The sequence below is a fragment of the Canis aureus genome, chromosome 4, assembly GCF_053574225.1.
Source record: "Canis aureus isolate CA01 chromosome 4, VMU_Caureus_v.1.0, whole genome shotgun sequence".
NCBI lineage: Eukaryota > Metazoa > Chordata > Mammalia > Carnivora > Canidae > Canis > Canis aureus.
This window is the reverse complement of record NC_135614.1, coordinates 35,772,046-35,798,123: the sequence shown is the minus strand read 5'-3', so window position 1 is coordinate 35,798,123 and position 26,078 is coordinate 35,772,046. Positions and strand designations below refer to the sequence as shown.

The window sequence follows — 26,078 nt, the reverse complement described above, 5'->3', positions numbered from 1 at the left end:
ATGGCCGAGATGGAATGTGTGCTTTGGAGAAGTTTCCTCAACAGAGATGAGGCTAGGCACACAGTGGGCGTTCACAGGGTGTCTTTGCCCTCAGCCAGGGACTTCGGCAAGAGCTAGCATAACATATACCTACCTTGGGCCCTCAGGATGGAAATCAGACCCAGCCTGTCCTAGTTTAGAGGTTGAAATCAGACCCACTATCCTAGTTTAGAGATTGAAGTTCATGTAGGGGTGGACAAGTGTACCTTGGCATACATGGTAGTGGTGGTGGTGGTGGTGCTGCTGCTGCTGCTGCTGCTGGTGGTGCTGGTGATGCTGGTGGTGGTGGTGGTGGTGATGATGGGGCTGGTGGTGGTGGTGGTGGTGATGATGGGGCTGGTGGTGGTGATGATGATGATGGTGGCGATGGTGGTGGTGATGATGGTGGTGCTGTTGGTGGTGGTGGTGGTGGTGTTGTTGGTGCTGGTGCTGGTGGTGATGATGGTGGTGGTGGTGGTGGTACTGGTGGTGGTGGTGCTGCTGCTGGTGCTAGTGCTGGTGGTGCTACTCGTGGTGGTGCTATTGGTGGTAGTGATGCTGGTGGTGGTGATGATGATGATGGTGTTGGTGGTGGTGCTGGTGATGCTGGTGGTGGTGGTGGTGGTGATGGTGCTGATGGTGCTGGTGGTGCTGGTGGTGGTGGTGCTGTTGTTGGTGGTGCTGCTGGTGGTGGTGGTGGTGGTGATGGTGGTGCTGGTGATGATGATGATGGTGCTGGTGGTGGTGATGGTGGTGGTGGTGATGGTGCTGGTGGTGCTGGTGGTGGTGGTGATGATGATGGTGCTGATGCTGGTGGTGCTGGTGGTAGTGATGGTGGTGGTGGTGGTGGTGGTGGTGCTGGTGGTGGTGACAGATGGGATTCAGCACTTAGTATATGCAAGATACTTATCTACCTGCTTTACGTGGGTGTCAATTCCTTCAACACTCCTAAGAATCCTACGAGCTTACCGCTGCTTGTTATCTTCACGTTACGGATGGAGAACAGGGGCAGAGAGAGATTCAGCCAAGTGTCCAGCGTCAGGGGCTGGAGCGCAGTGTTGAACCCTGGCTGACTTAATTGTGCTGCCACCCTGCCTCTCTCCCAAGCATGCCAACCCGCTATGCTGAGTAAGGCAGCGTCCTGTGGGGCAGACAAGGTTGTGGCCTAATGACGTCTAACAGAAATACAACGTGAACCACATGTATAATTTAAGATTTAGAAAGTAAGAAAGATCCAGGTGAGATTTATTTAACATATTTTATTTAGCTCAATGCATTTATTTAGTTCATTATTATTGTTCCAACGTGTAATTAATAGGAAAAATTATTAACGGAATAGTTTATATCCCTTGTTTTGTCCTAAGCCTTTGAAATCTGGTGTCTGCTTTATAACTTACAACGTTTCTCAATCGGGTCAGCCGTGTACGTGCTCAGTGGCCACCTGTGGCCTGTGGCTCTCAGAGGATCACCCATCCCTTGTCCTCCTGTGGCTCACAGCCTGACCGGAAGACATATCCGCCTGCTGTTTGCTTCGCCTTTGCTCGGACAGTTTCCCATCTTTCTTGTATCTCTAAGACTTCATGCAGTTGCTCCTTTCTGTGATTTCAGGAGGGGCTGGCGCTGAGTCCTATCGGTCAGAGGAACTTTGGAAAGGTCAGGCCTGGGGGTGCCTGTGAAAGTCAAAGCCGGCAGGGGCAAGTCAGATCTGCTGCTTTCTGGGGGGTCAGGAGGTGGGAATCTGGGCCGGGGAATTTCTGATGATGCCATTTGCTGGATACCGACACCATATGCTTGACGTTTTTCACTTTATTTTACCCAATAGCCCCATGATGTAATCCCCTCTTTTATTTTAACCAGTGGATCGACTCTAGGGAAACTGAGGCTCAGAGAGGGTGGAGGCACCTCATTCGCCGGGTGGTGGAGCCAAGGTGGAGGCCTGGGGCTGTGTGACTCCCAAGGCCAGGCCTTTCTCTGGTCAACACGCTCTAGCTCAGCTCAGGACAAGGAACGGGAATTATTCTCCATAGGAACCAGGAGGCCCTTGATGCTTGTGGACAGGGGACAAACCTGGCAGCGGGGGGACTGGTGGGGCTGTATTTTCTTTAGCTCGCTGGATACGTTGGGCGTGGTATGACATGACGTAGTAGAAAGTCCCAAGGGTGCTCCCTGGTTTGGATGGGCCCCTCGGGACTCTTCTGGTCCATGTGCCAAGGCCTACAGCACCCCTGCGGGGGAGACACTCTGCCGGCTGTGGGTGCAGCTGGGAGTTGGAGACAAGGCTGCTCCGATGGTCGGGATGCAGCGCCCCCATGAGCCCATCGGTGGCAGGCGGCCCCTGGATGTCCCTGCTCACCACGATGAGGATGGAGAGGACGCCGGTGGGCACCTGTAGTGACCGCCCACTGTCACTAGCATTTATAAACGGAGCAGAGTCCAGCTTATCCTGGGGTAGCCTCACTGCCCCTCTCTGGCCTTTTCCCCTGCTTTATTCCTGGGGAAACAGAGGTGGCCTGAGGACCTAGGTCACTGGGATGTGTCCTCACCCGGAGGCATCTGTGCAAGGAATTTATGCAGGTGGAAGGCCACCAGTTGTGCTCTCAAGGGAAAGGAGAGCATTGAGCACGGTAGGCCTTGGTCATCCCCCTGCTCCGAGGCCTCTAAACGGGGACGCTGGGTTCCTTGAAGGACCCACCATGTGTCCGGGCTGTCCCGCAGTGGGAGCTTGCAGGACATAAGACCTGCTCAGAGGTGTGCTGAGCGCTTCTGCTTTGGCCGAGATCTCAGAGGCTCCCTGGCCGGCCGTGGGCGTCGGGGTGGGCTTCCCTTTATTCCGGCTCAGCAGGAGAGAAGGCGGAGGGTCAGCCGTTGGCTGCAGCATGGGGGCATCTAGGCGCCCGGACGAGACGTAGGAGGCAACATCTAGCACTGCCCCATCCGCTCCTCCTCGTTGTAGCAAGGTCCACAGCCCCGGCTGCTAGTGGTGGGACCTGATGGCATTGCTCCTTCCGTGCCCTTATCCACAGTCCTGGGCTGGCTCATCTCCTTATGGGGTGTCGAGCAGATTTGGGGCCCAGCATCTGCTTCCGTGCCGGGCTGCTCATGAAGGTTTCGGCTGTCACCCGTCATCTGGTGGCCCATGGAGAACCTGCTGGCTCTCGTCCCCTCGGCTCTCTCCGGGGGCCTTGCCCTCACATCACTTTCTCTGTTTCCTGAAACGTGCGTCTTTCCTTGCCTGGGTTCCTTCCCCATCCACACGGGGCAAGGAGAAACCTCGTTCCTTCCCCACCACCCTGCCTCCCGGCTCGGCGCCCGTGTCCCCCTGGAGCCCGTGCCTGAAAAGCGTCCTCGGTCTTCGGCAGCCTCGCCGCCTCCGCGGAGACGCTCTCCTGAGCGCCTGCCACGGTTGGTTTTGCGTGTCGGGGAGCGAGGCCGTGGCACTCAGTTACTCAGACACGAGTCTAGAGGTCTCCGCGGAGGTGCTTGCAGCCAGAGCTAACGGCCATCGTCGGTTGGCCTCCAATAAAGGCGAGGAGGGTGGACCTCATCCAATCATCGCGAAGCCTTAAGCCCAGAATGTTCCCTGGGGAAGAGGAAATTCTGCTTCCGGGCTGCTGGGTGCTCTACACGGCTCAGACCTGCCGGCCCCGACGGCTCCCTAAGCCAGCTGTTAAATACACACCCAGTCAGGGCTCTGTCCCCCCCTTTTCCTTCCATGTCTCCTGCACGCTGGCCTGTGCCCTCAGCCTTGCTTCCTCCCTCTGGCAAGGGCCCGGCAGCTGTCCCCTCGGGCTCACTCGGGGAGCCCTGGCGCTGCAGTGCTGGCCGCTCTGCCCTTGGTTCCAGCTTGTGAACGGTCGGGATGGGCTGTTTGGGGCTGGCCTGGGTGGGGAGCAGGGGTGGGTGGCAGCTGCTCCTAGGCCTGCAGGAGAGGGGACACGTTCCTTGGAGCCGGGGCAGGGAGGAGTTCCCAGAAGATAGGGGCGTGTGTGGTGCACAAGCTGCGCACCTGTGCCCTCCTGTCCCCTGTGGCCTCCACGCGCTGCTCACACGGCTTGAGCCAGGCCCTGGTGTCACTGCTGCTGGGACCGCAGGCCAGCATCCCAGTGTCGGGCTTGTCCCCCCGCCAGCCATGGAGGGCAGTGCTCGTGCTGCTGCCCCAGCCTCTCCTGCAGTGGTGAGCGCCGTGCCGGCTGCCTGGCTTGCTTCTCCCCCGCTCATGCATCACTTTTCCAACTCCCGCTCTCACGTGGGTGTGTTGGCATCTGCTGCTGTGGCAGCAATGGGGACTGCGGCCCGGTGTGTCCTGGCGCCTTCCCTTGCTACCCCTGTTGCTCCGGCCGCCCCGCGGAGGCTCTGCGAGCCTCCTCCTCTGGCCGGGAGAGCTGCGGCTTGGAGAGCTCGGCAGCCACAAGCCCAAACCCGGGCTGTCCGCCCCGCAGCCCACCGTCCCTCACTGGCCTGCGCCCCCGTTGACCCTTCTGTCCGAGTCGCCCCGTGTGCTGGCGGCCGCAGAGGGACACAATGCACAAGGACTGGCCAGTGGGGGTGATGGTGTCATGAAGAGGGCATAGGGATGCTCCAGAGCCACAGCTGGGGAGCCCGGCAGCTCGAGGAAGGTCCCCTGAGGAGGCCACGCTGGGGTCCCCACCGCCATGCTTTGCAGGCCTATCAGACCTGTGGATCTTGGCTCTTAATGAGTGGAGATGTGGGTTTAATTTTGGGATTAGCAGCGGGTGGTGTGGGGCTGCAGAGACCCTAGGCCGCTTGCGTGCATCCCCAGGGTGGTGCAGCCACGCCGTCCCTCCTCGCAGGGCTCCCGGTTTCTACTGACCGTCAGCCCCGTCATCCCAGCATGTTGCTTGCTGTGACCAAAGGGTGGCACCTGAGGGAGGGGCTGAGCTTCTGCCTGCGGGGCCGCGTTGAGGGGGGCGCACAGTGTGGACCCCTTCTGGGCCTGGGGAGGCTGGGGGGCCAGGCCCGGCAGGGTGTGCTGCTCTTCACCCTCCCTTCCCGGGGCGTGGGGGGTGGTTCCTGACCCTCTCCACGACACACTCGGAGCTGAAGTGCGGGCACGCAAGTAAGGGGGGAGTGCACCATGCGTGTGCTTGTGTGCCCATGTGCGCGTGGTGCTCCCGTAGGAGTGGGTGTGCGTGGGCGCGGGCACGTGAGCAGCGCCGTGCTGGTAAGCGTGCGACGACCAGCCCGCTGAGAACACGGGGTGCCCCGGTTTAGGCTGGGCTGCCTTTTGGGGTGGGAACACTCACAGGGCGGCCGGCGTTGGGGTGGAGCGTGGGTGAGGGTACGGGCGTCTCGGGCGGGACGGCGCGGAGCGTGGGGATCCTAGTGAGATGCGGCGGAGGGCTGGGGCCGGGAGCTTTGTGTGTCCGGCAGCGGGTTTGTGACGCCATTTGTTCAATTATACGATTGCACGGTTCCCTCGATAGCGGCTGCGTGCGACGTGTGGCTCATGGAGTCGAAACTTTGACAGCAGGCTGGTCCCAGCACGTGGGCCGTGAGGGCACGAGTGTGCAAGTGAGTGTGTGTGAGCAAGTGCATGTGTCCCTGCAGATACCGGGCGTGCAGGTGTGCACGTGTGATGTGTGTGTGTGTGTGTGTGTGTGTGGGGGGTTGCACACCCCTCGGAGGCCGGGCCCGTGTATCCTGTGTCGCCGGGCCGGGCCTCCCGCTGTCCCCTCCCACCTCCTTCTGGTGGTTCTGTCCTTCTGTCCTTCTGTCCCGACCCCACAGGCTTGACCTGGGAGTGCCTCCTGGTGCCCTCCTGGCCTGGCGTCTCCTGGCCACCTTCTCTGCAGCCAGAGGCCTCCTGTGTGCTCTGTGCCTCTCACCCAGACCCCAGCTCCACTAGGTCCCGCCAGGGCCTCCGCTGGCCCTCTGTCCCCCGGCTCGTGCCCCCAGTCGTGCCCCCGCTTGTGCCCCCTCCCAGAGAACTGCCAGAGGAACGGATCAGAAGCAAAGCCTGCCTTCTGGCCCGTGGCTCCTCGGCACTGCCCTGTGTGGTTGGCCCCACCGGGGGTCCAGCGTCACGTGCGTCATGACCAGGCCTGGTCTCTGCAGCTGGGATAGCCCCAGCAGTGCCATCGGTGCGCTCAGGGCTGCCAACTGCAGCTCAGCCCCGCGCCTGGCTCGGCGCCCTCGGCGGCCCACCCTGTGCGAGGGGCTCCTGCCCCCCTGGACCGCCCGCGCCTCCCTCCGGGGCTGGCACAAGAGCTGTTGCCGGGCGGGACTTCCTGCGCGTCCCTGTGGCTCAGGCCCCCACGCGGCGGGCAGGGTGCGGGGCGCAGAGGCGGCCCTCGGGGCTCCCGCCCACAGATGGTGGCATCCACGGCCCTGCCGCTCCCCTCGCCTGGCTCTGCTGGCACCGCGTCTTCAGAGGCGAGTTCCAAAGGAAACAAATTAAATCTGAGTAAATATCAGAGAGTAATTATGTAAATTAGACATGCAAGTAAAAGAACTTCTGTCGTGAGGTCAGCGGAGAGCCGCGAACACAGAGGCTTCCTGTCCGGGTCAGCGGGGAGGTGGGGGGGCCGGGTGGCGGAGACGATGGTGACGCCGCAGACGCGGGCGCATCGTGCCCGGCCCTCGCCACCTTGGGCTGCGTCCCCGGGGCCTGCTGGTCGTCGTGGCTTTGCTCCTCACGGGAGCACCATGGCCCGCGCGCCCCTGCCTGTCTCCTGGGGGTGGCACCCGAGACGCCAAGAGCCGAGGACACGTGCCTGGGTCCGACCCCAGGGCCCGCTCCTTCAGCGTGGTGACCGCAGCCTCGACAGGCCCCCTGGGGGCAGCAGCTGCTGGGGCCGTGTGGCTTGGGTCGTGCAGGGCTCTCCCGGGACTCGGGGGACTCGGGGGCCTGGGGCGGGGTCCGGGGTGCTGCCCTCCGAGGCGTGTTGTGCACAGGCAGGAGGGGCTGCCTTGGCTCTGGGTGTGGGCCCCGGGCCCAGCTGACCGGCTGGCCAGCCTGTGCTTCCTGCTCCCGCAGCTCCCTGGGCTGCCCTACGGGTGCCCCGGGGTCCCGCAGAGGGACCGCCCCCGCAGGTGGGCCGCCGGGCTCCCAGGCCTCTGACCCTGTCGCGTCCCGGCCCCGAGCGCTCGTCCCTCCTGTCCACACAGCCGCGGTGCTCCGGCTGCAGCCTGGCCTCTGTGTTCTGCTCCCGGGGGTTTCCTGGCGGCCCTGGCTCCCCGGACACCACGTGGGAAAGAGGCCGCCCCTCCCCGGAGCCCTCCCGTGGGTCCGTGCACATCCCATGCGCCCGTCCCGTCTCAGCCTCCACGGTGGGCTCTGGGCTCGAGGTGCAGCGGTGAAGCCGTGGGGTCAGCAGCCCCCGGGCTGGTCTGCAGACGGGGACCCCGGCCCGGGGCCGCTTCCACGTGAGGCCGGAAGAGCTGCGGCTCCCGGGAGGGTGGGCTTTTCCTCGGCGCGATAATTCACGGAATCGATGAAGACGCTGCGGCTCACTGTGCGATGCCGTTACCGGTGCCGACGGCGGCTGAACAGCAGGGCGGCGATCCCCGCTTGGCCTGCCGCCTCTTGGGAGCTGGGCCCTGGCCCTTGAGCGGGGTGCGGTGCGGCCTCCCTGGGGCTCCGGGGGCCCTGGTAGCTGTCCCGAAGGCCTGGGCGGGGGCGGGGGTGGCCTCGGCTCTGCCGTGCCTCGGAGGACGCGGCCTCTCCCGGCGGGTGACCTGGAGCAGCGTCTCGGTGCCGTTGTGAGCCTGGGACTTGCCCGGGACGTGGCGTCATCTGGTGCCTCCTGGGAGCTCCAGGCGCAGCTCAGGTGTGTGTCCGGCGCCTGGGTCGGCCTCTGCGGCGGCTGGGGGCCCTGGCCTGCCTCCTCCTCATCCCTTTCCAGGCGTCGCTGGCTGCTTGGCCAAGGTGGGGGAAGAGGCCTGGATTGGAACCCTAGTCCCCCCCAACTGGGCTGCACGACCTTGGGCCTGACAGCAGGGTGTCATGGAGACCGGAAGAGGCAGCGTGGTGTCGCGCCCGGCGTGAGGTCAGGCCCTCGTCACATGTGCCCTCATGTCCTCCTCGCGGGCGGCCCCCATCCTGCCCTGCCGTGGGGGAGGTCATTTCTCTGTGGCATTAGTGAAAAGCAAAGTCACTGGATTTGGGGTCCCTTAGAAATTCAAACGGGGGGCACCTGGGGGTCTCAGCAGTGGAGCATCTGCCTTTGGCCCAGGGCGTGACCCCGGGGTTCCGGGATCGAGTCCCGCGTCGGGCTCCCTGCATGGAGCCTGCTTCTCCCTTTCCCTGGGTCTCTGCCTCTCTCTCTGGGTCTCGTGAATAAATAAACACAATCTTTAAAAAAAGAAAAAAAAATTCAGATGGGTCTCTTCCGGGTAGACACTTGGAAGTTGTTTCTCTAGATTTGCTTCGGGAGCCGATGCAAGTTAGAAGTCTGGGAAAACATCCAGAACTTTCTCAAAGCGCGAGCGCGAGCTGTTGCTCTCGTGGGCCGTGTGGTGTTGCTAGAGGGACCCCCCCCCCCCCCAGCTTCAGTTTGCTCATGTGTGAAATGGGATGGTTATGCCCCCCTCACAGGCTGTGGGGGGAGAGAACACGAGGCATCTAATTGTCCAGTGGCTCTGAGGGAGCGAGTTCCCGCTCTGGGCCCGTCTCCCAGGTCCTCAGCACCCGGAGATGAGGAGCCGCTGCTGGGGCTGCTGGCCAGTGTCCCGAGGGCCGTGTGTTGGCCTCCCGCGCGCACAGTGGGGTTTGTTCCCTTTCCGGTGCACCTGTTGGCCCAGGGAAGAAGCCGTTATCCCTTATCCTGATCCCTTATCCTGAAGAACCGCAGGGCTTTGCAGACCAGCCCTACAAATCCTGGAGAACTGCTAAAACCAATACCAAATACCCTGTAAGTATGAAATGGCAGGAGCATCTAACTTTGTGAAACTTCTGAGAACGATTAGCTTATCATGGATGCTTTAAAAATATGGCCTCGGGGATCCCTGGGTGACTCAGCAGTTTGGCGCCTGCTTTCGGCCCAGGGCGTGACCCCGGGGTCCCCAGATTGAGTCCTGCATGGAGCCTGCTTCTCCCTCTGCCTGTGTCTCTGCCTCTCTCTCTCTCTCTCATGAATAAATAAATCTTTAAAAAAATAAAAAAAAATAATATGGCCTCACTCGGTGGAAGGGGATTGCAAATCAGAGGGACTGTTTATCACGTTAAGAGTGAGGGACCCGCCAGATGAGCAAAAAAATATTGAAGGAGCCAGAGCTCTGGAACATGAAGGACAGGAGCGGATCAGCGCCACGGACTTCTACCCAAAGGCCAGAACTTAAGTTGGAGCAGAAGTTGGTGAAGAATTATTTTATAAGCCCATTTTCATCATAACATGTGTAAAATGCAAATTTTGATCATTATGTAAATTAGTTACTTGGTGTAATTTACTTAATTCAAAGCACTTAATGCAGCGTGGTATGTTTTTTTCCAAAGTGCCAGAGTAGATGTTTATTTTAAATTGTTTTTAATCTCGATCTTCCAGCCTGATTATTTAAAATGTTTTTCTCTTCTATTTGTTTTTCACATGGAAGGGAATGGAGCTTGGTGAGAGATGGGTGTGTTCCCATCAGGGGTGCCCTGGGTCTCCGGGCCCCAATGGGGGTGGGGTGGGGGGCAGGAGCTGGCTCGGGGACCCCGGGTCTGAAGGGCCACCGTGCATGTGCGCGTGCCTTGGGGATGTGCACCCGGGGACTTCGCCAGAGCCGCCGTTGCCCCGTGTGGGGTCCATGCTTCTGGGCTTCCCGGCCAGTTCTGAACCCTGGTGGAGGCTCCTCCGTGTTGTGCTCCCGACCGAGGGGGGGATATCTGATGGTCAGATCCTCAGGGACCGTTCCTTCAGCCGCTTGGGTGCTTTGTGATTTCCGCAGAGGGAGAGCCCAGCCTCCCCGTGTCCATCGAGTGGGCCTACGGGCCCTGGAGCCCCCAGAGCGGAAGTGCCCATTTCCCCACCTCCCGGGTGCTCTGGGTGCTGAGGTCTGGGCCCACGGGGATGTGGGGTCAGCTCCAACGGCAGGGGCTGTGAGGCGGCCCAGGCTGCACTGCTGCTCCCTGGCTCTGGGGAGTGTCCTGGCAGCTGCCTCCCCCTCTGCCTCCTTGCCCTGGAGGCCACCTGGGGCGAGGGAGGGGAGCGGGGCTGGAGCCCTTCCCCTGACTCCAAGGAAGGGAGGGAAACAGAGCGCATGGGTTCAGGAGGAGCAGGTTTGAATGCCCTGAGCGGGCTCCAGGGCCCCGCGCTGTCCCGGGTCCTCCGGGCGCTGGTTCTAGGGTGGTTAGAGCACCCACGGCCTGAGAGCCTGACTGGGGGGTGGCTCGGGGTGGGGGTGGAGGGGCTGGTTGGCCCCTGAAAGGAGTGGGTTCCTGCCTGTAGGGACCGGCTAACCCTGCAAGGGGGGGGGTGTCCCTCAGGGTCAGCAGGGCCCTGGAGGTCATAGCGTCAGACCATAGAATGTGAAAGTCATGTCAGCACAGAGAGCTGTGCTTCCTGGGGGTGGCGGGGTGAGAGGTTGCCCTGCAGGACTCCTGGTGCGACTCATGTCTGGGCAGCTGAGACTGTGACTGGGATGCGGGTGGGGACGCAGGCGGGGTAAGATCCGCCTCCCACGCCAGGCCCTCAGCAAGAGGACATGGAGTAGTGGCCGTGTGCCGCCGGGGCCCGTTCTTGTGCCCTCCTGAAGCAGCCCCTGCCTGGACGCTGGGGGTCTGCTCCTCCTCTTGCTGAACCCTTGAGGGCCTGCTTTGTGCCTGCCTGACTCCCGGGGAGAGATATACATATATATATTTTAAATCACACCTACATTGACTGCGATGAATTAATTCATCCATGAAATGTAGTCTGCAAACAGAAGGCACTGTGGCACGTCGGAGATGCGCAGCACGTGGAGGAAGGGGAGCTGCGTTCTGCTTCAGGCTCAGTCTTAGCTCAGGACTCAATGCTCCTTGCGGGTGGGGCGGTGAAGTCTTCAAACGCGGCTGCTCCAGGAGCCAGCCTCTGGCCTGGCCCAGAAAGGCTCAGGAAATACTTGAGGAGGGAAGGAAGGAAGAAAGGAAGCTTGCAGGGTGGCAGGGAGGGGAGGGGAGGTAGGGAAGGAGGGGAGCAAGGATGCAGGGTGGGGGGGAGGGGAGGAAAGGAAGGAGGGGAGCAAGGATGCAGGGTGGGGGAGGGGAAGGGTGGGAGGGGAGGAAGGATGCAGGGAGGGGGGAGGGAGGGAAGAAGGATGCAGGGTCGGGGTGGGGGAGGGAGGGGAAGAAGGATGCAGGGTGGGGAGAGGGGAGGGAGGGAGGGGAGGAAGGATGCAGGGAGGGGAGAGGGAGGGAGGGGAGGAAGGACACAGGGTGGCAAAGGGGGAGAGAGGAGAGAAAGGATGCAGGGTGGGGGGAGGGGAGGGAGGGAAGGAGGGGAGCAAGGATTCAGGGTGGCAAGGGGGCAGGGGGAGGGAGGGAGGGAGAAAGGATGCAGGGTGGGGGAAGGGGGGAGGGGAGGAAGGATATAGAGTGGTGAAGGGGGAGAAAGAGGGGAGCAAGGACTCAGGGTGGAGGGGTAGAGGGGAGGGCGGTGAAGCAGAGAATGCATGGCCCGCAGACCCCAGCGGACTGGGGGCAAAGGAGGGGGAGCTGGTTTTGATGGGAGCCTTTGGGTCTGTCCTCTGGGCCATGCTGGCCCCTCCTCACCTGAAGACCCAGCCTCCGCTTGGCCATTCCTGAGCCCTCCGGGGCCTGGGACAAGCACGGTGGCTTCTGGGTCCCTGGAGCGGGAGGGACGGGCAACCAAGAGAGGAGAGGAGCTGGGCGGGGGTCTTGGGAGTGAACGTGAATGGGGATGAACCTGAACCGAGAACCTTCGGAGAAACTGAGACCTGTATCTGGGCCCAGGTAAGAAAGATGTTTTCAAAGAAGTCAAGGCTGTGTCTCAGCTGGTGGACGGTGTGCTCCCGGCCCTAACGCCTGAGCTGCGAGCTTCCGCGTGTGAGGTGGCGGCCGTGTGTATGCCCGCGTGCACTGGGGATGGCGACGTGCCTTTCGGATGTCCTCACGGCGCCGGCGCCTTTCTCAGAAATTGAAAATAGTCGGAGAAGCAACGTGAAATGCGTGAAATGCGTCCTTTCATTTCAATTACTTTACGGAAAGACAGGATTTAAAATACCCACAGACTATCTGGTTTTTTCCCAGGAGTGGTGGGTAGTCACAGCCACGAGCTCAGACTTGGATGCGACTTTGACCCGTTTGAGCTCCTGGGCCTACCGCGTGGCTTTGCGTGGTTGCTGGACGTCAGGCTGGCTCCGGCTTCAGTTCAGTTTGACTCTGCAAACCTCTGCTGTCCTGACCATGTGCCGGGCCCCAAGCCCGGGGTTAGGGCGAGGAGAGGCCTCGCTCCTGCTTCCCGTGTCTGTGAGTCCTGAACCTGTGACGGCTCGGGGAGGCCTGACTCCAGCTCGGTCGTGGTGCAGGCCAGCGGGCGTACGCTTCAGGTTGGGAGCATCCGGGTGGAGAAGGTGTACCCAGGGGCGTGTGCATGGGGTGTGAGTGTGTGGGACGGTGTGTGCATGTGTGTGGGGTGTGTGTGGGGGGGCGAGTACGTAGGGAAGGTCAGAGAACTTCTGCTTCTGATATTTAGGTGCGTGGTTTCTGCTACTGGTGGTGCTGGTGGTGGTGGTGCTGATGCTGGTGGTGCTGGTCAGGTGGTGGTGCTGGTGCTGGTGGTGATGGTGGTGGTGCTGGTGCTGCTGGTGCCGCTGCTGGTGCTGGTGGTGCTGGTGCTGCTGGTGCTGCTGGTGCTGCTGCTGGTGCTGGTGGTGGTGCTGCTGGTGGTGATACAAAAGCAGAACAGACAAGCCCCCAGGGCCACGTGGTCCCTTATGCAACACACAGCAGACACCTCAGCCCCACGATGTGGGCATTTTGTTTGTGATCCATCGATGCTCTTGAGGATGTTAATTTCTCTGCAACTTTATTTTTTTTTAAAGATTTTATTTACTTATGCATGAGACACCCAGAGAGAGGCAGAGACCCAGGCAGAGGGAGAAGCAGGCTCCCTGCGGGGAGCCCGATGCGGGACTCGATCCCAGGACCCCGGGGTCATGACCGCTGAGCCACCCAGGCGTCTCTCTCTGCAACTTGAAAATAAACCTGTGCTTTTTATGGAAAATGGAGGGCTCTGCGGTGAGCAGACAGGAGCTTGGAAGCTATCCCGGCCGGAGGCATCAGAGGGGAGGACCCCAGGGTCTGGGGACGTCGCAGGAATCTGACAGGAGGCCTGGGGGGGCCCAGGAAGGGGTTGTGGAGATGAGAGGAGCAGCGGGAGCGGGAGCAGGGGTGCGGTCCCGGGAAGTGGAAGCAGAAGGAGCTTCCAGGACCGTGTGGCCGCCCAGGGCGAGGGCCCTTCAAGGACGGTGGTCCCGGCTGGAACTGGCGAGCGCCCGTGAGCAGTGACGGAGAGGCCGACGTGTGCGTGGACAGCTGGCGTGAGCTCCATCGCAGGGGTGTGGGCAGCCGTGGCAGGGAGCGGAGGGCTGAGGGGTGCTGGGGGTGCAGGGGCCCGGAGTCAGGGGCCGGGCGGTGGGGGCAGGAGGCCCTGGCTCTTGGGACTGTGTCCTTTGCTCTTCTGCTGTGGCGGGTGCTCCCCGGGGACCCTGCTTCCTTCCCTCGTGGCCCCGCGGTCCAGGCTGCGTGGTCCCCGTTGTGGGAGTGAGCAAGGCCTCCTTCCCTCCGTGACCCAGATGCCTCATTCTGGAACTTTCCACGTACCGTTCCTGCCGTCGGCGGTGTCCTGGTGTCCTCCCCTGAGGTTTCCAGAGCTGGCTCCTTCTCAGGGACGCCGGTTCCTGCAGCCCAACATCTCCGTTCTTCGGGCTCTTTCCGCTGTTGGAAATTATCTGTTAACGTGGTGATTGTTCTGGTCTGTTCCCTGGCCCCGAGACGTGAGCCCCGCGCCCCGGGCGGCCCCGGCCTGGAGGAAGCTCTCCGTGAACAGAGGAGAAAAGAGGGAGGCTGGGTCCGGTTCGGGTGCTAGCAAGGCTCCGGGCAAGCAGGTCCCTCGGGATCCCAAGGGCGGGCGGGAGGCTGGGCACCTTGGCGTGGAGGCCTCACGGGGACCCACCCATGCTCCCCCAGTGGTCCCTCGCCCCGGGGCGCAGGACGCCTGTCCCCAGGAGATACCCTTTGCTGCCTCCCCTTGTAGCCCTGGGGAGCCTGGGCTGCCGGCCGCCCCCTGCCCGTCCTGGGTGGGCTGGCATGTGGTTCCCCTGGTGGGCGCAGGTCTGGCTGGGGGGCTGGCCGGTGTGCACGGCACACTTGCTGGCGTCGGCCTGGGGAGGCCCAGGCTCCGTGGGGGCCAGCGGGCGCCTGGCCCGCCCCCTCCGTGGCCCGTGGGAGCAGCCTCAGCCGTGGCCCTAGGCCACCTTCTTGGAGAAACCCCTTCCTGGGGAGCAGCGGAGGGTGTCTCTGGGGCAAGGGGGGCGGAGGCCGCTGCACACCAGGCCTGGGAGGGGGAAGGGACTACGTTGGAGGCGGGGGCTTCCTTGGCCCCGTGCCCGGGGGAGAGCAGGACAGCCGCAGAGGTGGCCTGTGCTCCGGGTGGTTCTCTGCCCCCCGCCCCTCCCCGCCCCCCAACAGCAGTAGAGCTCCGAAGACTGTAGATGTCGGGCTGAGGGGACCTGTGTCGCAGCTGGGGGACCGGCCACGCTGGCCCCATGTGTGTGGTCCCTGGAGCCCCACCAGCCGCCTGGGCCCACAGGTGTGCCCACATGGCCACGCGGGGGTCCTCGCTGTGCACACGCTCCCCCGGGGGACAGCCAGCGTGCCTGCTGACGTGGCTGGGCCCGGCCGCTGCAGAGACTTGCTGTGGCCTCACTGGAGCCAGAGAGTGGCCGCTGGCAGATGAGGTCTCTGGAGGCTGGGCCCGGTCGGCGGCCACTGGGCTGCCAGCTGTGCTCAGATCGGGTGAGCTCCAGGCCGAGGGGCAGGGAGGACGGTGGGGAAGTGGGGGGGGCCGCTGGGGAAGGGGGGGCTGCAGAGGCCACCAGGGCCTTGGCCCAACAGGCTGACGCTCAGCCCCTTGTGGGCAGCACCACGGGACAGCTGTGTGCGGCGGTGACTTCTCTTTCCCCCTTCCCTCTCCTCCTCCCTCTCCCTCTCCCCCTCCCCCTCCCCCCTCTCCCTCTCCCTCTCCCTCTCCCCCTCCTCCCTCTCCCTCTCCCTCTCCTTCTCCTTCTCCTTCTCCTTCTCTTCTCCTTCCCCTCCCCTTCCCTTCTCTTCTCTTTCCCTTCCCTTCCCTTCCCTTCCCTTCCCTTCCCCTCCCCTCCCCTCCGCTCCCCTCCCCTCCCCTCCTTCCCTTCTCCTTCCCTCCCCTCCTTCCTTTCCCCCTCCCCTCCCCTCCCCTCCCCTCCCCTTCCCTTCCCTCCCCTCCCCTTCCCTTCCTCCGTTCATTGGGACAGCAAGAGAGAGTGTGAGCAAGCAGGGAGAGAGGGAGAGGGAGAGAATCCCCATCGGGCTGCACACCCAGTGCAGAGCCTCACGTGGGGAAGGATCTCAGGACTCTGAGGTCACGACCGGAGCTGGAATCAAGAGTCAGATGCTCAAGTCTCTGGGCCACCCGGTGCCCCCGTGTGGGGCCACGTTGAGGGTAGCAGCCCTGTTCTTTCACTGCAGTTGTCTTAGGGTAGGCGACACATAGGTGTGTGACAAGCTCAGTGCGTCAGTCTGTTATGCCAAAAAGCAACGCCCCCAAGCTTAGCGACTGAGAGCAGGGGCCACGGACTGTTGTGCGTGTGGAGACGGCCGCGGATCCGCTCTAGGCTCGCTGGTGTCCTTCAGCAGGACAGCCCGGGGCCTCTGCTTACGCCAAGTCACAGCCGGTCGTAGGTCCAGGGAGGTCGTGTGTCCCAGGGGAGGAGCTCGAGGGCCTTTGGAGGGACAGGCCAGAGGCAGGAGAGCGGGGAGGCGGTCACCACACCCCAGAATTGGGGGCGTCCCTACAGCACTCTGGGCAGCGCTGTGCACCAGAGCCCACGTACGTGCCGTGTATGCGCCACCCAGGGTGGAGCCGCTCACTAGATGTGGCGGTCGAGGACGTAAAATGTGGCCCGTGCGGCCGGGGACGGGAATGGATGTACAGTCTTATTGAATTTCCGTGAATGGAAGTTCAGACTTGAATATGCATGCGTGGCTTGTGGCCACTGCCCTGGCATCCAGGGGAGGGGAAGCCCATCCCGGGCCCGGAGGGGAGGTTCCGTGTGCCCAGCAGAGGAGCGCTGCTGGCCCGGGTCTGCCTGGCACTGAGACGTCCGAGGTGTGCCGTGCTCAGGACAGGGAGCGGCAGGCTTGACACCAGCTCTGAGGCCTTCAGGGTCCCCCCCCCCCCCCGGCCACTTCTGTCCCCTGAGCCCCCTGTGCATGCCGCCCTGCCACCCCCTCTGTTGGGCGAGGGTGCTCTGAAGAACCTCCTAGCCTTTCAAGAGGCTTGGGGGTCCCGGCAGGCTGTGGGGGTCGCACGGCCCCCTGGAATCCAAGGGGCATGGACAGCCCTGGTGTGGCGGGAGCCCCTGGCACGGGGCAGGACCTACTTTGCAGCTGTTTTGGGGGCTTGGTGAAGAGAGCCCGTCCTGCCATCCTGCCGGCTGGCTCGGTTCCCCTGTCCGGCTCAGTGGGCAGAGCAGCAGAGACCCCGACGTGTTGCCGGGCAAGCGGCTCCGGGGCCAGGCCGCTGATGGGTGCAGCTGGCCAAGGTCAGGGCTGCACTTGAGTCCAGCTGCCCCAGGCCTGGGTGTCAGGGATGCCGTTGCTGTCCCTAGGGAGGTGCGTGAGCCCCCGGGCACTTGGCAGTGCCTCCTGCGTCCTGGCCCCAGACCCAAGCAGGTGGGCCCTTCAGGAATCCTGGTTCTCCTTAGTCTCGTGAAAGCGGGAGTCACGGAGTTCTGGCCCCGGTTTACAGGTGAGCAAACTGAGGCACTGCGGTGCTCAGGGCCTGTCCGGGTGGGAGGGAGGGAGCCTGGCACCCGGTCACGACTGCCATGCTCTCGGTCTCCTCCCCGGCGCCGTGTTGGGTGTTCCGGGCCGCCCTGGTTACACCCGTGCCATCGGGACGAGGCTTACCGCTGGGGGTTCGTCCTGGCAAGACGGGCACCGAGGATGTGCTGCAGCGGTGGTGCGGGGGCCCGGAGTGAGAGTCGGGGAGCAGGCTGGGCTGGGGAAGGCAGTCGGGGTGGGCGGGTGCTGTTCCCTACTGTGCATTTGATTTTGGGCGACTGGATGGGCCCGGGCGAGCCTGGGGTGGCCCACGGGCACCGCAGGTGCTGGGAGAGAGCTGCGCGGGTGACCCGGGCGGGCCCAGGGTGTCCTTTGGGGGGGCTGCTCAGGTGTGGGCTTGCCCTCGGGGCCGCAGCACACACGAGCCACGACAGAACAGCCCAGGCTTTGGAAAAGTGGCCTCGGGGTCAGGACTCGGGGCTGCAGGGGACAGAAACGCAGCTCACGTCGGCTGGGGCAGGAGCGGGGCTCTTTGGCTCATCGGAGCCGGGGAGGCAGGATCCGCAGCTGCGCAGAGGCTCCGTGACGCCATCAGGACCGGGCGTCCTGCTGGCCCCAGAGTTGGCTCCAGTTGAGGGGTCTTTCTGTGGAGGACAGAGGTGGCCCATGCAGGGGGCAGAGGAGATTTGGGCCCTGGGGCTCGTGTACGTGACGGGGCCGGGCCCTAGTAACTGGCTCCCTTCCGGCCCTGGCCTCCTCCCCTGCCTCTCGGCAGCCACAGAGGAGAGGGCAGCCTGGCTCCCAGGTGCCCCGTGGACCCGTCAGGATGTGAAGTTCGGGTTGGATTTGGGCAGAGCCATGCGGGGACATCAGGTCCTGGAACAGGCTGGGGTCCCGAGCCTCAGGACCGGAGGGCGAGGGCGGGATGTTCAGCCACTGGCTTGGAGCAGGGCCGAGGCTGGGGCGGCCACAGCCGGGTGGGCGGCGGGTCTTAGCTGGCGGCCGAGGGTCAAAGCGCTGGAGCCGAGCACACAGAGCAGGTGCAGGGGGCCGGGGCTGCCACCGCACGTGGCCCCCAGGACACAGCTGTCGGGCCTCTACTCCCGTTGGGTGGGACCAGCGGGACGGACGGGGAGGTCATCATAAAGGGCTCTCGGGCACAGCACGCCCCTCGCGGTGGGAGCCCCTTACCCGGGGCTGGACACGGGCCCGAGAGAGCCACCCCTGTCGTCCAGCCTCCGTGGGGTGGCCCCCGAGGCACGCGTGCGCCCCGGCCTCTGGCCGTGGTCTGTATCCGGGGGGCCGGGGTGGCGCATCGGGGTTAGAACCTTCCTGCTCAAAGGTCATTCTTTCCTCCCCTTCCTGCTCAGATATCCGTGGGCTCCAAGGCTTTCTGGATCAGGCCTCGCGGCTGGGCCTGGACGTGTCCTTACAAAAGGTGGACAAGAACATTAGCCACGTGTTCACCAGCCTCTTCACCACCATGAAGACGGAGGAACTGAACCGCTACCGGGACACGCTGCGCCGCGCCATCCTGCTGCTCAGCCCGCAGGGGGCCCACTCCTTCATCAACGAGGTAGGTGGCAGGGCGCGGGGCTGCAGGCGCATCTGCCCGGCACCGTGGTGGCCGGCGGCCCGTGGCCAAGGCGGACGTGGGGACTCCCAGGTGCTGGGGCAGCGGCGCAGGCTGCACAGAGTCAGATCCCCAGCACAGCCTGGCCCCTGCCTGCTCCTAGCAGGTGACCCCAGGCCGACCTGGACTCGGAGAGCTCAGTCCCTGCCAGAGATTCTGGAGGCAAAACTCAGGCGGCTGTTTGCATCGTTGTTGTTTTAATTTCCCCTCTTCGTTAGCGGGTGTGGGCCTCTAGGGCTACAGTAAACCCCCGGCTTCCCGCAGAGGTGGGCAGCCCTGCTGGGTATTTGTCAGCCCCTGGAGGAGGTGTTGGTCGCACGTCACCGGATGATACTTGGTGCGCGGGCTTGTGTTTTTGGTACCTGAGCTGATGAGGGATGGATTTATTTATTTATTTATTTATTTATTTATTTATTTATTTAATCCCTTTGTTAGAAGTCAGGGCCTTCCAAGGAAGACAGGGCCCCGCAGTGTAACGGGCGCTCCCGTAACTTGGAGAAGAGACGGCCGGCGGCGCTCTGGGAGCTGGCTCACGGGGCCAGCCCGCGGGTCTGACGGCAGGAGGGTGATGAGCTGGCGCTGGCAGGTCCCTCTCTGGCCCGGGTCGGCTGTGGGGCGGATGGGCTGGGGTGCATGGCATGCCTGGGATATACTGATTCTACTTGATGTCCTTTGGTTGCTTATTCTGCTTCCCCCTCTAATTAATCGTCACTCAAAACGCTGCCTCATGCATCGGGAGCCAGCACGAGGCCCGCTGCTGGAGAGCTTGAGATTCGGATGCTTAACTTGGTGCCATTGGCCAGCGGCCCCGGTCTGTCAAGTAGGGGTGGAGGAGACCAGAGCCCTGGGCAAGCACTTGGGGCTTCTCAGGAAACGCGGGTCCTCTCTCATCACATCCGTTGTCCCTCCAGCACGACCCCAGCCCTTGCTCGGTCTCTAGGCCCTGCAGGGACTTGACGCGGAGGCTGGACTGGCCTGAGGATGCTATTTACAGGTGGTTCGCTATGCAAACTCCTGCAGCATTGGAAACGCCTGGCCAGGCTGTGGCCTGTTGCGGGTTTGGTCTCCCCACGGCCCCCAACGACTGTGTTTGCAAAGGGATGCAGGGCTCGCGGTGCCTCACGAGCGGCTCCTCTTAATGTCAGGGTGACAAAGACGCCCTGGGAGTGGGGGCCGGAGACGGTGGGCGGGGGGCGGGGTGGTGGCGCGCAGGCTTTGTTGCCTTCAGCTACAGCTGGTCAGGGTCCTGGGGCGGGGAGGGGAGGCTCTGTTTCCTGCGCGCCCACCGCGGTTCTGGTGCCTGGTGCGCTCGCCCTGATTCTCATGCTCTGCAAATGAGGCAGCTGAGGTGGAGGAGGGGAAATGTTGCCTCAGGTCAGGCAAGTAGCCACCAGGGGGTCAAGCGGTGTCCAAGCCGGATGTGACCCACTGTGGGGTCCCTGCCTCCCTGGGGTCCCTGCTGCCCTGTCGCTGTGAGGATGGCGCCGGGAACAGTGTGGCTGTGTTGCCCCATGGGGAGCACGTGGAGCTGCCTCCATCCCAGGTCTGGCAGGGACCCCGGGTGCTTGTGCCTGAAGAGTCTTGGTCCTTCCCAGGGGCCCCGGGTGCTTGTGCCGGAAGAGTCTTGGTCCTTAGCAGGGGCCCCGGGTGCTTGTGCTGGAAGAGTCTTGGTCCTTAGCAGGGGCCCCGGGTGCTTGTGCTGGAAGAGTCTTGGTCCTTGGCAGGGGCCCCAGGTGCTTGTGCCTGAAGAGTCTTGGTCCTTGGCAGGGGCCCCAGGTGCTTGTGCCCAAAGAGTCTCGGTCCTTGGCAGGGCCCTTAAGTGCTTGTGCCCAAAGAGTCTCAGTCCTTGGTAGGGGCCCCTGGGTGCTTGTGCCCAAAGAGTCTTGGTCCTTGGCAGGGCCCCCGGGTGCTTGTGCCTGAAAGGTCTTGGTCCTTGGCAGGGCCCTTAAGTGCTTGTGCCCAAAGAGATTCAGTCCTTGGTAGGGGCCCCTGGGTGCTTGTGCCTGAAGAGTCTCAGTCCTTGGTAGGGCCCCCGGGTGCTTGTGCCTGAAGGGTCTTGGTCCTTCCCAGGGCCCCCAGGTGCTTGTGCCCGAAGAGTCTCGGTCCTTGGCAGGGCCCCCGGGTGCTTGTGCCTGAAGAGTCTTGGTCCTTCACAGGGACCCCGGGTGCTTGTGCCCAAAGAGTCTCGGTCCTTGGCAGGGCCCCCGGGTGCTTGTGCCTGAAGAGTCTCGGTCCTTGCTTGGCAGGGCCCTCTGGTACAAGTTCAAGTGTGTATACTGAGCGCATAGGGGAAGGACACTGGACTCCAAGAGGAGTGGGGCCCGTGTGGCTGGTTGGCCCAGAAGGTCCCTGGGAGGGACCCGGCCAGGCCGTCCCAGCACAAAGCCTTCACTCACTGCCTGGCAGCACTGCTTGGGCTTTTCCAGCTGACGCACCGACCTCTCCTTGGCTGTGACAAGGACACGGAGCTGATCTGCTGCCATGACATGTCCTCAATTTTATGAAACTCAAAACACTGTTATGGGCCAGTAAATGGCCTCAGGGCCCCACGATGTTGGGGACAGGTGGCTTTGTCCCCACTCAGGACGCGTGTGCGTGAGCTACGGTGGGGCGGGGAGTGCGGTCCTCCTGCTGTACCTTCCCCTGGCCCCTGACCCCCTGCCCCCGGCCCCCTTGTCCCCTTGGCCCCCAGACCCCTGGCCCGGCTGTGGGAGGAGGGACCAAGACGGTGCTGCTTGGATCTTCCTACATTTTGTCACGGGTGAGTCTGTTGGGAAGGCTGGCGCTTCACCATCGTCAGTGCACCTTGCGTCTGACACGGACTTGGCTGCCCGGGAGGTGCCAGGCTGTGCTGGGAGCTGCTCCTCTGTCCAGGCTGGGGTGCAGGCCCCCGCTGCAGCCTCTCTGTGGTCCCCTTACTTTGCGAGGGGCTGTCCCAGCTGGGGGCCCCGGGGAGCCTGGCCTCGGTAGTGGCTGAGGCTTGGGGTGGGCGACGCGTGGGCTCAGACAACAGCCCCACCTCAAGACCCCCTTACCTTCCACTGAATCCACAGGTCCTGACCCGAGAGCTTTTCTTCATCGTCTAAACAAGCACCTCGTGAGTGCATTATCTTTAAAAGGCTCCCCTTGGGGAGACTGGCTCAGCATGGACAGCACCCTGGGCTCCTGGTGCTGGACCTGGAGCCCCCCGTGCAATGCCCTTGGGTGCTGCTGAGGGTAGGTGGCACCTTTTAATCACCCCAACTGGGAAGGGAGTTGGGCCCCTTCTATCCTCAGCTGGGCCTTGGTTTGCCTCTAGACCATGGACGGCTAAGCGGGGCCTCTGGGCCAAGGATGGGGCGACGCCCTCTGGCCAGGGGTTAGCGATGCTTCCTGGAGTGGGCGACACTGGGGCTGGGTCTACAGGAATGACCCTTCATCAACCCTATAGCCAAGGTGGGGGCTGAGGGCAGGGGTCTGGAGAGCCCCATGTATTCAGGGACCCCTGAGTCAGGCGGTTGCAGTGCTGGGTGTACTGGGTAGGGAGAGGCTGGGGCATCAGCAGGAGGGGGTCCCTAATCCAGCGGGGAGAACCTGAACCTCAGGACCAGTTTGTTCTTGGGGCCCCTTTGGGGTGCCTGCAGTACACCCTCCAACTGCGGCCCCAGTGCCAGGGGGTTAGGGTATTGTACTGGTCTGTCTTCTTCAGGCCAGATGTGATGGAGAGACCTCCAGTGCACGTGCAGTTTTGGCTCTGGGCTTTGTCTCATCTTCCTGGAGGGTATTCCATCCATCTGTGCATGTGTCCATCCACGCATCCGCCCATCGATCTGTCCTTCAGCCACCCATCCACCCACCTAAACACTCACCTGTTTAGTACAGACTGGGTGCCTACTGCAGACCAGGAACCATATCAAGTACGGGGTGGGGACACAGAGGTGGCGTCTCCCCCTGGGGACCTTACTTGACGTCACATATTGTGGCAACACACCACCCCCATCGTCCCACGGGCATTCCCAGTGGGTGACTGCGAGGGCGCGCCCCAGGTCTCTCGTCCGCTGAGTCCTCCTCTGGGCATGGTGGGGGTGCCCCAGGACTCAGTTGTCATTTCTGTGCCCCTGTCACTAGTTGGACGTAGGCCTTCCTCTTTCCTTTGTGTTTCTTCTCCTTTCCCTCCCTGTCTCTTTTGTTTTGCTGGAAAGAGTAGAAAACTTGGACTATTTGAAACATTGATGTGCTGTCTGGAGACCACTGGCCTCTCCTTGCTCCTAGTTCTTGCGGCAGACGGAGCAGCCTGCCGGGGCCTGCAGCCTGGGCACCGTCCAGCCCTGGGCGGCCCGCAGATCCTGGGCAGCCTCTCCGCCCTACAAGAAAGCGAGCCCCTCGTGGACAGGGACTGGGTGGCGTCCGCCTTTGTATCTTCCAAGAGCAGCATGAGGCTGCTGAGGGAATAAATGCAAGGATATTTTATGTTTCTCACCTCCCATAGGAAGGGCTCAAAGCTAGGTCTTCTGGTGTGTGTGCCTCGGTTGCCTTTTCAGCTTGTCTTCAAGTCCTTGGCCAGCCTGTCAGCAGAGGCTTTGGTCGTTAACCTTGTGCTCTTGGGAAGGCTTGCATTTGCTTAAGAACCCTGCCTGCGGCGTGGGCGGGTCAGCAAACGGGAGTGGCTGCTTCCGTGGGGGGACATTCCCAGGCCCAGCTTTGGTACAGGGTAGGGGAGAGCAGTGTGCAGAAGAGTAGGTGTCTTGGGGGACGACTGACCGTCAGCAGCAGTGCAAGCCAGCATGGGAGGCTGGACACGCATGTGCACATACACGCACGTACATGCACGCGGACACAGGTTGGCACAGTCATACCGCTAACTAGCCACATGGCTGGTACAAGCAGACCCCCAGATGAGCACAGCCTAACAGAGACTCCACCCCACCCTGGCCTGTGCAGGCCTGCACACACATATGCACGCACACACGTACCGGATGAAGGCGTTACTGGAGGCAGAGCAGTCTGGGAAGGCCTTGCAACGTTGGAAAAGGCACAGCAGTTGGCGAGTGATGGCGCAGCAGGTGGCTGTTACCTCTGCAGCTAGACAGTGATCAGTGATCTATTGTGGCAAAAGGATGGGCGAAGACATCGGGAGGGGAGCAGCCTGTCATCCAGATTGCGAGGAACGGGTGGAAAAAAGGGACAGAGGTGGAAGGCTGCTCCCCATCTCCCTCCTTGCCCCCACCCACGCTGGCTTCCCGGGCAAGGAGTGTGGCCGGAAGCCACTTTAATCCTTACTAGAGGCACAACCTGGGTTAGCTCCTGGCTTCGAATCAATTGCTTCTCAGACCTCGCTGCAGTGAGTGACTTTGCTCCTGCAATTTGAGTCTAAAGACTGTGTTTTTTTAAATACGTTTATAGCAAAGGAAAATTAGGTAATCTCCGTGTTCTGTTGTCCCACATGATACATGCAAATATTTCTTACTCCAACATGGCGCATCTTCAGCAGGCGACTTTATCACTCAGAGCTAGGATGATTCTCTGCCATTTAAGTATCATTTACCAGAATATTTTAAATTACTAATTAATTACAGAAGATTGATTTTTAAATGTGGCCCTGCATTTGCATTTAATTATATCCTACTGTTTACAGATTTTAAAACCTTAGTACTTCAGCAAAAGTGCTATGAGTCTGAGAAATTCATTTTTTCCCCTTCGAAATTCTTAGAAGTGAGCTCACGAGGAGGAGATATTATGGTGATGAGTTTGTTCTGGTGGGTTTGGAGCTCAGGGATGCTCAAGGCAACCGCAGCTTGGGGCTTGGCTGAGATGGGGAAGGGAACGGAGACTCTCCGTGGCCACTGTCCCCTCCCTTCTCTGCCCTCCCTCCCCATAGTCCTTGCAAACCCCCCCTTCCCTTGCATGCTGGGGAAGCCATTGTGGGCCCCTCCCTGTGGGACCTGCTGCATTCCGGGCATGCCCTCCATGCCCCCGCCATCCCAGGGCCCTCGAGGTGCCCGCTACTTGTGCTGGAACTCTTCCTACTTCCCTCCCCATGGGACCTAGGAACGTGTGAGGGCAGGAGCTGGTTCATCTTTATTATCACCTTTTCGTAGCCCGTGGATGATGGACGAAGGCTGGAATCCCAGGCGCTCCGACCTCTGCTGCATGCAAACCTTGTCTAGAAGCCTGATTGCCCAGCGGGCAGACCAAACACATTCTTGATGCTCTGGCCAAGCAGGAGCACCTGAGCAAGCTAGTGTTTTGAAAGAATTTAATGCTTGGTTTTTAATATTTCAAAGGTGCTCACAAGCCCTCATCAAGGGAAAAATGCTTGACTGTGGCCGGGTCTTCTGGTGTTTGTTTTCTGGTTGAGTGCTGTTTCTGTGTTGAGCTGCACCTTGAATCACGCCACCCCATTCCTGGTGCTCAGGCCTTCCTTGGCTGCCTGGGAGGATGGTCTGCTCCTTCCTGGGGTCAAAGTGTGAGATCACGAACCTCACCCGTGGGCCTGGGGACACCCGGTGTTCTTTCCACCCTTCGTGGGCCGTTAAATAGCCAGCAAAGGGTCTTTGCGGCTTGTTAGCGGGTAGCCGCTTTGGCTGGGGAGCGGGCAGGCGTGAGAAATCAGCGTTTACAAAGGGAAATAGCCTGTAGCTGTGGAATGACTCCGTTACCCTTTCTGCTCCTGGATCCCTGAGGATCTTCGGCTTGGGGGCCTGCCCTGAGGGGGTGAGTCAGCCCACTTGTTGACTGAAGGGCCGGGTGGGGAGCCCAGCAGGGAGCAGCAGCAGAGTCTCCCCAGGGCTGCAGGAGGCCAGAGGGAGGCTGAGCCGCTGCCTCTGAGAGGCAGAGGGGAGGCGAGGTTGTCCTGGTTGCCTGGATTCATCTCACAGACGCTCTCTGTGCCATGCAGCCCGCATCTGTTGTCGTCCTCTGCACGCTCCCGAGTGGGGCCTTGGCTCCGTGCCGCCAAGAACTCGGCCTTGGTCACCTGACACCTGTGCCCACATGGCCAGTTAGCTTGGAGGAGCGAAGGCCTCTGCATTGGTTAGCTGGTGCGGGCTAACAAACCGCCCCGAAACTAGGGGTCGCGAAGCAGTAAGCCTTTGTTGTTACTCAGTAGGCTCGCCGTCTGCAGACCTGGGTCACACACAACTAATCTTGTCTGGGCTTGCTCATGCATCTGCGCTCAGCCGGCCCTTCAGCAGGAGCTGGCTGGTTAGGAGGGCAGTGGGCTGGCTGTAAGTCAGGGTGACAGGGTGACCAGGCCACGGGTCCCTCATCATCACACACGCTAGCCCACACCTACTCATGTGACAGCAGCAAAGTTCCAAGAGAGCAAATGCAAGTGCTCTCGGCCACTGGAGGCCTGGGGGGGGGGGTTCAGACCTGGTGCCTTGTTACTTCTGAACATCTCTTGGCTGAAGCAAGCCAAGAGGTCAGCCCAGATTTAAGGGGTGGGGAGGGAGCCTCCTGGGAAAC

At 62.0% G+C, this 26,078-nt stretch overlaps 1 protein-coding gene across 2 annotated transcripts in view; it reads left to right on the top strand.

Annotated features, from left to right (window-relative positions):
• Positions 1–26,078, top strand: part of GRID1 (glutamate ionotropic receptor delta type subunit 1) — a 640,626-nt gene that overhangs the window by 171,048 nt on the left and 443,500 nt on the right. For both annotated transcript variants that reach the window (XM_077895250.1, XM_077895251.1), the window contains exon 4: positions 18,370–18,575. In XM_077895250.1, the coding sequence (XP_077751376.1) occupies positions 18,370–18,575 (206 nt within the window). The remainder of the gene's footprint in view (positions 1–18,369; positions 18,576–26,078) is intronic.